Source organism: Manduca sexta, unplaced genomic scaffold (assembly GCF_014839805.1).
Source record: "Manduca sexta isolate Smith_Timp_Sample1 unplaced genomic scaffold, JHU_Msex_v1.0 HiC_scaffold_1332, whole genome shotgun sequence".
NCBI lineage: Eukaryota > Metazoa > Arthropoda > Insecta > Lepidoptera > Sphingidae > Manduca > Manduca sexta.
In genome coordinates, this window is record NW_023592186.1 from 1 (window position 1) to 12500 (window position 12500).

Genomic DNA, 12500 nt, shown 5'->3' on the forward strand with positions numbered 1-12500 from the left:
CTCCTCCCTCCAATGAAAAGTATCGGAGAGGGCTTTGGCGTCCAGATCCCAGGGCAGGAATCCGGCCAAAAGACAAGCCGCCTGTACGAGACCGTGCGGTACGCCTGTATGGCCCGCTGCGCTACGACCCGCTGCGGGCCCCCAGGAGGGCGACAGAACGTTTCTCCAGGGCGTCAGCCCAGACTGGGCTGCCGTACAACGCCATGGACCGCACGACCCCGTGGTACAACCTTCGGCAAGGGATACCAGGACCTTCCAGGTTGGGCAGCAGGCTAGAAAGAGCGCCCGCTGCCCCGGACAACTTTGTCCGCAACTTTCGAAATGGGCGCGGAATTCCCACCGGCCGTCCAAAAATCAGACCTAAATACTCATAGTTTTGCTGATGGGAATCCGCACCCCTCAACCTCGATGTGGGTACCGGCCGGTGGCCCTCGCCGAGTTCGTGAAAACAAATGGCCTCGGTCTTCTCGAGGGCCACCTTCAAACCTAAACGCCTGATTCGGCTCACTACGTGGCCGGTACCCACCGCCGCCAGGATCGCGGCGTCCTGAAGGTCTTAGACGTCGCCGTGACCAACGTGTCATCCGCGTAACACGTCGTCGATGCCTCAGAGATTGGCACCACGGAGCACCCAGTCGTACCCGATGTTCCACAAGAGAGGGCCTAGAACCGACCCCTGTGGACACCGCACGACATCGCTCTTCGTGACGCCTGTCGGCGCTCGGATACACCACGTACCTGTCGGAGAGGTACGCGCGCACCAGACGCCTGAGATAGGGCGGCACCACGGTACCGCAGTGCTTCATTGATGCATGGCCAGGGGAGCGAATTAAAAGCGTTAGAAATGTCTAACGAGACGGCGATAATCACCATTCCCCTGGCCACTGCTTCCTCCGCCTGCGACTTGACCCGCAGAATCGCGTGGACAGTTGAGCGTCCACCCTAAACCAAACTGTTTGTCGGCCAATTTGGACCGACCCTCGAGATGCTCGACGAGGCGCGCGTGTATAATACGCTCAAAAGTTTGGCGACCTCGTCGAGCAGCACGATGGGCCGGTAGGCCGACGGCGACTCTGCGGGTCTCCTCTTTCTTAAGCAGGACGAGCTTCCCGGTCTTCCACCGCGCCGGGAAGACGCCCTGCACCATACAGGCGGAGAATAGGCTACGGAGCCGCGGCCCCAGGTACTCGAGGGCTAACACCCAGGCTTTCCCGGGGATGCCGTCGAGACCCGGGCGGTGTTTTGCCCCGCAGCCGACAACACTGCCGCCCGCATTTCCGCGGGCGAAACCTCTGGGATATCCCTTGCCGATAAACGACGATGACGCCACTTCCGGTGGCGCCATCGGTGGAGGAGTGGTATCCTCGGTGGCCGGGAACAAGGCCGCGACAACGTTGGCCAGAAGTTCTGGCTGGAGACTCTGCGACAGCGGGGCGCCGCCGGACGAAGCTTGTTCATGACGAGTTTGTATGGCGCTCCCACGGGTCCGCGTCGAGAGTCTCCACAAACTCCTTACGTGCCGCGACCTTGGCCCTGTGCACGGCCACCCGCAGCGCTCTCTCGCTCTCTTTATAGAGGCCGTAGAGCTGCCGCTCCCGGTCTTCATGGTCTCGTGCGCGAATACGGCGGCGGCGATGCCTGGCGTATCGGCGGCGCGCAGCCACGCAAGACGCGCGCAACTGCGCTAACTCCGCCGACCACCAGTACACCTCCCGCCGCGGAGGACGACGGAGTGCCCGGGGCATGGCGGCGTCGCAAACGTCCGACATTGCCACCCCGAACCACTCCGCCTCCTGCTCGACCCTCACCGGACCCTCCGGCTCGGGGAGCCACGAGACTGCCAGAGCGGCCAGCTCTAGGGCCTCCTTGTCGAGGCGCCTTAATGCCCACCGCGGGCCGTCCTGACCAGGGGCACTCGGTCCACCACTGGGCTGGTTACGTTGACTCGTGGGCGCGGCGACATCGAACCTTATATATCGATGATCCGATAGTGTCTCCGCGTCCACGAGGACCCTCCAGCCACGGACACGACGTGCGACGACGGGGCACCCAAACGACAAATCAACAATTGACCCGCCGTTGTGCCGCACGCACGTGTCCACCGACCCCTGTTCTGAACGGCGAGGCCGACGGAGATCGCTCCAGGACCTCACCGCGAGCGTCGGTCGCCGGCGAACCCCAGACCGCGGATTTCGCGTTGAAGTCACCGGCGACGATCGTCGGGTGAGGTTGGCCCTGCTCAACCAGGGCCCCAGCCGAACGAGGAAAGATTCGAACTCGGCCAGGGTCTGTTGGGGAGAAATAAACTCCAACTATCCACAATTCCCCAACAGAGCTGCGACGCATCCCTGGCCCTTCTCGACTTTTTTGCGCGGGGAGCCAGCGGCACCCTTGGTGATGATGGCCACCGACCCGTCGATGTCCCCTACCCAGTTATCTCGGGCGGGACAAAATACGGTTCGGCGACCACGGCCACTTGCACCGACCACTGCGCCAGGCTTTGGGACAACAGGTCCTGGGCGCGGGCGCAGTGGTTGATGTTCGCCTGGAGGAAACTTATATCCATTATTGATGGGCGATCTCCTCCACGTCCATCTCGGCCACTGCCTGTTGTGGTGGGTTGCCGCCTGCGGCTGGGACGGGACCTCAGCCGCAGTGGCACTCCTTCTTTGCTGGGGGCGGCGCCGGTTGCGACGGGAGGGGCAGCGCATGCCTTCCCCTAAACGGTGCCCGGCGGGCCTGCCAGCGGCCGCGCAGACTGCGCAGTTCGGCGGAGCCTTACATTCTCGGATCTTGTGGCCCGCCTGGCCGCAGCGGTAGCAAAGGTCGCTGCGGTCCACTGCGCAGTCGCAGTGCTTCCCGGACGTGCCCGGACTCCAGGCACCGGAAACACCGCTTTGGCCGCGACTCTAGGACGTTCACCTTAGCCGCGGTCCAACCGATCAGGATACGGCCCGCCCCTCACCTTTTTTTGTGCCGCCTTTATGGGCAGCTTTACCCATACCGTTCCTACCCCAGAACGGTCGGGGCGATATGTCCGACCTTGATGTTTTCGACCGAACACTCACCGGCCTTAGAGAGGGCCGCTGCGACTGTCTCTGGAGTGGCTGTATAGTCGAGCTCACTTAGCCGCAGTTCCACGGTCTTCATGGGTCGGGAGATTCTGATATCTTCCGACCCGTTAAACACTCCCTCAGCCTTGCGGCGAGGGAGTCGGCCCTCTTCGGAATTGGCCCCGGGCACCATACATAGCGCCCGTGGCCGCAAACTTTGGCTTCAGCCTCGATATGTCAAGGCCGGTGAGGTCTACCCTTGTCTGGGCGTCCGTTAGCACCTGCTTGTACGAAAGCCCTTTGCCACCGCCGCTGGCGTAAGCGAAATGATAACTGCCGCGGAGCGTGGCGGTCGCACTTTGGGTTCGGTCCGGCGTGCCTGTTGTTGTGCCTGCACTTTTTTCGGCGGCACTGCAGGCTTCGTCTTCTTGCTCTTTCTGCTTGCCACAACGACCCACGGTGTCTCCATGGAGGTGGGGGCCGGTGGCAATGGGCGGGGCTCCGGACCGGCTTGAACCGGGCCCTTCTTTTCCCTCCTTCCTTTGGCGCCGGTGCCGTCTTCTTGGTTTGACCCTTCTCTGGCGAGCGGCGCGGGGTGCCGGTGTGGTGTCTGGCGCCGTTGAGGGTCCCGCAATTGGCTGCGGTGGCGCGCTGGTTCCTTCTGCTACTGCGGCGGGGTGAGGGGGAGCGGGTTGGGCTGTCCTCTTCCCGTTCCTTTTCCCTTTCCCTCTTCGACTTCGGCGCGGGGCACCACCTACTATGCCTCCTGACACTGGGAGCTGTGTGTCCCCGAGGCGGCCTTTCTTTCGTGGGCCAGGCTGGGCCTCTGGGCTGGCCCCCATCAGGGCCGACTCCAGTCTGGCCTGGACCCTCGCTTCTACCATGGCCAGCATTTCCTCCGTGGTGGTCCTGGAGTTGTTTGACGCTTCCAGGTCCTCGAGCCGACGGCGGAGGGAGGAGTTTTCCTCTTCTAGCCGCTTTACGCTCTCCTCCAGGCGCGCGCTGTTTTCGCGCCACTTCTTTCTCTCCTCTTCCAGACGGGTAATGGCGGCCGACTCTGGCTGCTGTACGTACCGAGTGATAATATTAATTACTCGGTTGAGCGCCTTTGTGACGTGCCCTTTAGATTTCCGGACTTTCTCACAGTTGCCCGCACAATTTGCTCGCACTGGATTAGGTCCTCCTTAAGGACGGGTAGGTCATCGTCCGTGTCGGTTTTGGGAGGGAGCGGCGACTTCACGTAACGCAGCCGCTCTTCCAGCTCCTCTTCGGCCCTCTTTCGCGCCTCTTCTCTCTTCAGCCTGTCCCGTTCTTGTTGGGCCTTCTTTATCCCGACGTATTTTCCAGTCGTGGAGTGGGTGTGGAACGCCCTCTCCCTCGACCGTCAGTTGTTGGCGCCTTGGGTGGCGGCTCGTCGGTGTCACTCGATCGAAGCGAGCAGTTATCTATGGACTGGGAGTGTCTCCTCCAGAGCCTTCTGCTCCGGACAGAGGAGACACTCAGGCTTGACTCCGAGTCCATTTCCAACTCTTCCGGCCTAGATGATGTTCCGGTTTCTCCACTACCATGGGCCTGTCGCCCATGCTCTTCTCCACCTCATCACCGTCGTTGGGCTTTGCGCTCCTCCGATCTCCGCCCTCCAGTCGGGACCGGAGTAGGCAAACGCGTCAAAAGGATTTGGGGTTTTTAAAATTGATTAATTCCATTTTGAGTCCCACGAGTATGGGGAAAGGGTGGTCCGCCCAGGCAGTGCCCCTGTACCTGGGTAAGCCTAGCGTAACCCGCACAGAGTGTCGGCCGGTACTCTGGCGGGGTCGCACTCGAGACCGAACTGCCCATCGGCCATGCATCCCTCGCGGTGCGCCGCCGCTTGGGATTCGGGGTGATTTTTATAGAGGTTTTCTTCCTCGCGGTCCGGGCGGTTAAGCCAAGACCCTCGGTCCAGCGGGAGCGCGAGACATATCCACAGACCTCCACACCGGATTACGATCTACGACGGCGACAATGGGAGGGAGAGTCCCCCACTGCCTGCTCGGGGCGGGATGAGCGCACACCGAGCCCGTCGACACCCCGGGACAGAACCGGGAGCCGCCCAAGATGGGCCAATCTCGACACTACGACACGACGGCCGCCACAAGAGGCGACGACCGCCAACCACCTCGTTGTCAGGATATTCGCCGGCGCGCAGATCAGCCTGATCGGTCTGATCGACGCGCCGTTGCCCAGGGTGCACCACGTGGAGGTTTCCTGACCTAGCACCCCCTAGCACCCCAACCTAACCTAACCTAACCTAACCTAACCTAACCTAACCTAACCGTTCGATTTTCGAAAATTTTTTGGTTTCAAACTATACAAACCATATAGTGTGGCACATCATTGTGTTTGGCTCGATTAGTACTTACCGTTTTTATAGTTTTTGACAATCCCCCTCAATTTTTCAAAATTTTTAAATTTCACGTTTTTGACCATCCCCCCCTCAAATTTATTCAAAATTCTATTAACTTGAAATTTTCATACGTTTTTTGGAGATTTTTTGAAAATTTTGTACCAACAGTACACGAGTTTATTATATATTCTTGTTGTACGCGCCGAGACGCGTCTAAGGACGTGTCACACTTACCGATCCGGCGAACTTCAAATTACGTCATCCGATCAATGTATGAAAATCCACCTAAGCTGTGCACACTTTAAAAATAACTTGTTCGATTTTCGAAAATTTTTTGGTTTCAAACTATACAAACCATATAGTGTGGCACATCATTGTGTTTGGCTCGATTAGTACTTACCGTTTTTATAGTTTTTGACAATCCCCTCAATTTTTCAAATTTTTTAAATTTCACCTTGTTTTGCCGACGGTGAAAAGTTTTGTACTGACAGTACTCCGGATTATTTTGAATCGTGTAGTGCTAGCCGAGACGCGTCCAACGACGTATCACACGTCGAGCTCCGTCCAAAAAATTGACATTTCCCGTTCGGTTGACTTGTATATTATATATACCTAAAACATAAAGACAAATTTATTAAAGTTATTAAGATTGTATTCAAAATTTTTATATACTTACATAAATACTTACCGTCCTCGTCGTCCAGCGTTGTCCGGCGTCGCGCATCGTTGTTTTTGACCATCCCCCCCTCAAATTTATTCAAAATTCTATTAACTTGAAATTTTCATACGTTTTTTGGAGATTTTTTGAAAATTTTGTACCAACAGTACACGAGTTTATTATATATTCTTGTTGTACGCGCCGAGACGCGTCTAAGGACGTGTCACACTTACCGATCCGGCGAACTTCAAATTACGTCATCCGATCAATGTATGAAAATCCACCTAAGCTGTGCACACTTTAAAAATAACTTGTTCGATTTTCGAAAATTTTTTTTCAAACATATACAAACCATATAGTGTGGCACATCATTGTGTTTGGCTCGATTAGTACTTACCGTTTTTATAGTTTTTGACAATCCCCCCCCTCAATTTTTCAAAATTTTTAAATTTCACCTTGTTTTGCCGACGGTGAAAAGTTTTTGTACTGACAGTACTCCGGATTATTTTTGATTCGTGTAGTGCTAGCCGAGACGCGTCCAACGACGTATCACACGTCGCGCTCCGGCCAAAAAATTGACATTTCCCGTTCGGTTGACTTGTATATTATATATACCTAAAACATAAAGACAAATTTATTAAAGTTATTAAGATTGTATTCAAAATTTTTATATACTTACATAAATACTTACCGTCCTCGTCGTCCAGCGTTGTCCGGCGTCGCGCATCGTTGTTTTTGACCATCCCCCCCTCAAATTTATTCAAAATTCTATTAACTTGAAATTTTCATACGTTTTTTGGAGATTTTTTGAAAATTTTGTACCAACAGTACACGAGTTTATTATATATTCTTGTTGTACGCGCCGAGACGCGTCTAAGGACGTGTCACTTACCGATCCGGCGAACTTCAAATTACGTCATCCGATCAATGTATGAAAATCCACCTAAGCTGTGCACACTTTAAAAATAACTTGTTCGATTTTCGAAAATTTTTTGGTTTCAAACTATACAAACCATATAGTGTGGCACATCATTGTGTTTGGCTCGATTAGTACTTACCGTTTTTATAGTTTTTGACAATCCCCCCCCTCAATTTTTCAAAATTTTTTAAATTTCACCTTGTTTTGCCGACGGTGAAAAGTTTTTGTACTGACAGTACTCCGGATTATTTTTGATTCGTGTAGTGCTAGCCGAGACGCGTCCAACGACGTATCACACGTCGCGCTCCGGCCAAAAAATTGACATTTCCCGTTCGGTTGACTTGTATATTATATATACCTAAAACATAAAGACAAATTTATTAAAGTTATTAAGATTGTATTCAAAATTTTTATATACTTACATAAATACTTACCGTCCTCGTCGTCCAGCGTTGTCCGGCGTCGCGCATCGTTGTTTTTTGACCATCCCCCCCCTCAAATTTATTCAAAATTCTATTAACTTGAAATTTTCATACGTTTTTGGAGATTTTTGAAAATTTTGTACCAACAGTACACGAGTTTATTATATATTCTTGTTGTACGCGCCGAGACGCGTCTAAGGACGTGTCACACTTACCGATCCGGCGAACTTCAAATTACGTCATCCGATCAATGTATGAAAATCCACCTAAGCTGTGCACACTTTAAAAATAACTTGTTCGATTTTCGAAAATTTGTTGGTTTCAAACTATACAAACCATATAGTGTGGCACATCATTGTGTTTGGCTCGATTAGTACTTACCGTTTTTATAGTTTTTGACAATCCCCCCCCTCAATTTTTCAAAATTTTTTAAATTTCACCTTGTTTTGCCGACGGTGAAAAGTTTTTGTACTGACAGTACTCCGGATTATTTTTGATTCGTGTAGTGCTAGCCGAGACGCGTCCAACGACGTATCACACGTCGCGCTCCGGCCAAAAATTGACGCGAAAAGCCCCCCCACCCACCCTGGTCTCACTTGACGAGGTAGACTTCGGCTATACCATTGGGAGAGCCGAATTTTCAAACTCGCAGCAGAGCTCCCAAAGTATAGACACCGAATAGGGGGATACTTACCTGTTTTTCTGTCATAAACCCGACGACTTCCGCACACGAAGAGCCAACCAGGACCTGAAACAAAAGAAAAAATTAAAGTTTTCAGAAATCGAACTTAATCAAAGGAGAGGTGCAGAAGGCACTAATTTACTTAATACTGACATCGTAAGCCATTTACACTTACGACAAATCAAGACACACTCAAGTAGTGAGAAAAAATTTTTTTTGACTTTTATATATACTTTTTTTATTTTGACATATTGTGACGCGTTCCCCCGACAATGTTCGGAATACGTACCCCGGCTAAGGACGCAGGTGCCAGACCCAAAGAAAGGACACCGGAAAAGACCAGTCCTGAGAAAGTGAAAGCCACTGTAGCGCAGGCCCGACGCAGTATAGAATCACGAATGGAGAAGGAGGAAGATCAGAGAAAAACCGCCGGACCTGCGCAACAGAAGGCAAAAGGGGTTCCGGCGCCGTCTGCCGCCCCGGCTCAGACGCCGGAAGGAATAGGAGGGTGGCCGAGGCACGATCATGTCTGGTGAAGGTGAAGCTGCAGATAGGAAACAGCCGGAACCTGAAGACCGACATAAAAAAACGACGTGCTGGCGGCCACCGAAAGGCTATATGAGCTGGTGAAGGAGGCAGAGGGTGTCGGAAAACAAAAGAAAAAGGACGAGGCAAAGAAAGGACAAGGGCAAGAGATGGGCAAAGACAAGGAAGAAACACAAAGTAGAAGAGAAGAGGAAGAAGAAAGAGGAAAGATAGAAAAGGAATTGATAGGAAAATTAGAGGAGCACGGAAAGATGTTAATGGAAAGCAGAAAAGAAATGGAAAGGATCAAGGAGGAAATGAAGAAGAGTAGGGAAGAGATGGCAGCGCACAGGACATACGCGAGTGTAGCCGCCGGCCCACAAAGAGAGAAACCACTCAGCGTGGCAACGGCGCTACACTCGATCGTAGTGTCATCCAAGAATGAAGAGGAAACGGGAGAGGAAGTTTTAAATCATATTAGGAAGACAGTAAAGGCGAAAGAAGAGGGACTGAGAGTAGATAAAATCAGGAAAGCAAAGGAACGGAAAGTTATAATGGGATTTGAGGATAGGCAAGAATTGGAAAAAGTAAAAGGGAAATTATTAAAGGAGGGGAAAAACTTGCAGGTTCAGGAAGTTAAAAACAAGAACCCCTTAGTAATAATAAAGGACCTGTTGCGCTGCCACACAGACGAGGAGATCATAGAAGCGATAAGAGCCCAAAACAAACAGGTTTTGGGCCAACTGGACAAAGAAGCGGATCGGATGGAAATCCGATACCGCAGGAAAGCCAGAAACCCGCTGATGGTCCACGTCATCTGCAGGTGTCGCCCCAAATATGGAAACGGTTTACCGATACGGGGGCGCTACACATCGACGTGCAGAGAGTCAGGGTGGAAGACCAATCCCCTCTAGTCCAATGCTCGAGGTGCTTGGGCTACGGTCACGGGAGAAGATTCTGCCATGGCTCTCTGGACGTATGTAGTCACTGTGGTGGGTCACACCTGAGGACGGAGTGCCCGGACTGGCTGGCGGCTGCAACGCCGACGTGTTGCAACTGCCAGAAGGCAAAGTTTACAGACACCGGGCACAACGCCTTCAGCGAGAACTGCCCAGTGCGAAGAAGATGGGACGCACTAGCCCGATCCGCCGTGGCTTATTGCTGAGGTAGTCCCCACATCCTCGAGCACAGCGATACCCGTCACTGACTCCGGCGTCAGGCCATACCTGGTGGTGCAGGCCAACCTTCAGAGAAAAGCGCTAGCAATGCAAGAAATAATGGCAGTAGCAGCGGAGAGAAGGTTGGCCTTCGCCTTAATCCAGGAGCCATACGTCGGAGGAACCGGCCGCGTGAAGAACTACGGGACCGCCAGGATTTTCCAGTGTGCGAAAACGGACACCGGACCGGTCAAGGCAGCCATAGTGGTCTTTGACCAAGATATGGATGCCTTGATCTGTCCGGATCTTACCACGACCAACATAGTCGTAGTAAAAATCCGTACAGGCGCCTGGGAGGTCGTGGCGGTGTCGTGCTACTTCGAACCGGACCGGCCGGTTGATGGATATCTCGAACAGCTGAGAGTTATCTGCCACACGCTGGGCTCGAGGCGCCTATTAATAGGAGGGGACGCCAACGCGAGAAGCCTATGGTGGAGCCATGAGATCGACCGAAGAGGAGAGGAGGTGACCAGCTGGCTGGATGAAGCCGGACTCCATGTGCTAAACGAAGGCACGACACCAACGTTTTTCACCGTTAGGGGAGACAGGGCATACTCCAGCCAGGTGGACATCACTGCCTGTTCGGTCGATCTCCTGGACAAAATCCGGAACTGGAAGGTTGAAGAGGACCTGACGAGCTCCGACCACAATACCATAACCTTTAATATAAATCTATGTAAGGATGACCAAATTCAAATTAGGAACACTACAAGAAAATATAACACAAAGAAAGCAAATTGGCTACAATTTAGAGAAACATTTGGAAGTTTAATGATAAAACATAAAATAAATAAAACAGAAATAAATAATATAAAGGATAAAGAAGATTTAGAACACAAAATTATTAAATATACAGAGCTATTGATAGAGACAAGTGACAAAACAATAATAAAGAAAAAGAACAATTCGAAATACACAATACCTTGGTGGTCAAAGGAGCTCGACAGGTCCAAAGCAGAAATGATGAGAAGGAAGCGTAGGATTAGGTGGGCCGCACCTGTGAGAAAGGCAAGGACCATAAGGGAATACCGGGAGGCGAAGACAAAATATGAAGAAGAAGTGAAAAATGCCCAAACGCGCAGCTGGAAGGAATTTTGTGGAAGGCAAACAAAGGAAGGACTGTGGGATGGGATATATCGAGTAATGGGCAGGCTGACTAAGCGGCACGAAGACGCGCCACTCGTGAGGGACGGGCGAACCCTGGGTCAGGAGGAATCGGCAAGATTCCTTGCCGAGACCTTCTACCCGGCCGACCCTCACGAGGAGGATATTAAGGATCACCGGCGCACCCGGGAGCTTGCCTCGCGTGAACGACCCGGTCCATGGTGAGGTACATGACCCACCGTTCACGCTGGGGGAGCTCACGGCTGCGCTGGTGACCTTCAATCCTAAGAAGGCGCCCGGATCGGACGGCCTGACCTCCGATATCTGCTCGCAGGCGATCAGCCAAGATCCGGAGTCTTTCCTATCACTGGCTAACAAGTGCCTAGAACTGGCCTACTTCCCGAAGATCTGGAAGGAGGCCACGGTCGTTGTGCTGAGGAAGCCGGGTAAGGATGATTACTCGGTTCCCAAAGCGCACCGACCGATAGGACTGTTGCCAGTGATGGGAAAGATCCTGGAAAGATGCTGGTGGGTAGGCTCAAATGGCACATCCTCCCGAGGATGAGCCACCGCCAATACGGCTTTATGCCACAAAGGGGCACCGAGGACTCCCTCTATGATCTGATGAGTCATGTCAGGGCCAAGCTTCGACAGAAGAAGGTCCTGATTATGATATCGTTGGACATAGAGGGGGCCTTCGATAGCGCCTGGTGGCCGGCTATAAAGGTCCGGTTGGCGGAAGAACGCTGCCCACCAAACATCAGACGGTTGGTCGCCAGCTATCTGGATGATCGGATGGTCAGGGTTCGGTATGCGGGTGCCGAGTCTGCACGCAGGACCGTTAAAGGTTGTGTTCAAGGCTCTATTGGGGGGCCGATCCTGTGGAATCTCCTCCTCGACCCCCCTTTTACAGGGTCTCGAGCGCCGGGGTGACTATTGCTCAAGCTTTTTGCTGACGATGTCGTCCTGGTGTTCGATGGGGACTCCACAGGAGAAGCTCGAGAGCAGGCCAATGCGGCTCTGGCCTATGTGCGGGATTGGGGTGTCAGAAATAAGTTGAAGTTCGCGCCACATAAGACCCAGGCGATGGTGATTACGAACAAGCTTAAAGTATGACACCCCGATCCTGCGCATGGGCGGAGTCGACGATGGTCTGTCAAACGAGATCAAGCTGCTCGGCCTCCTAATAGACCGAAAACTGACCTTTAACGGTCACGTGAGGCAGGCGTGCGCCAAGGCCATTAGCCTGTTCAAAGTGCTCGCGAGGTCAGCCAAGGTCCAGTGGGGATTGGGACCTGAGGGTGATCAGGGACGATCTACACGGCGGCGGTGGAGCCCGTGATCTTGTATGCTGCAAGCGCATGGGCTCCAGCCAGCCGGAAGCTGGGTGTTAGGAAGCAGCTCGGAGCGATCCAGCGCAGCTTCGCGCAGAAGATGACGAAGGCCTACAGGACTGTCTCGCTCAACTCGGCCCTGCTTACTGGCGGGGGTGCTCCCTCTTGACATAAGGGTGCGGGAAACCGCACTCCTTTAT

The 12500-nt window shown here is 52.9% G+C and overlaps 1 protein-coding gene across 1 annotated transcript; it reads right to left on the reverse strand.

Annotated features, from left to right (window-relative positions):
• Positions 1–3248: 3248 nt before the first annotated feature.
• LOC119191308 (zinc finger CCCH domain-containing protein 18-like) lies at positions 3249–8285 on the reverse strand (the record flags this gene model as incomplete). Its single annotated transcript, XM_037445212.1, has 4 exons — positions 8274–8285; positions 8133–8186; positions 4198–4425; positions 3249–4117 (listed from the first exon to the last, which is right to left on the reverse strand). Coding segments are annotated over exons 1-4 (1163 nt in total), but the record flags the coding sequence as incomplete, so codon positions are not given.
• Positions 8286–12500: the final 4215 nt, after the last annotated feature.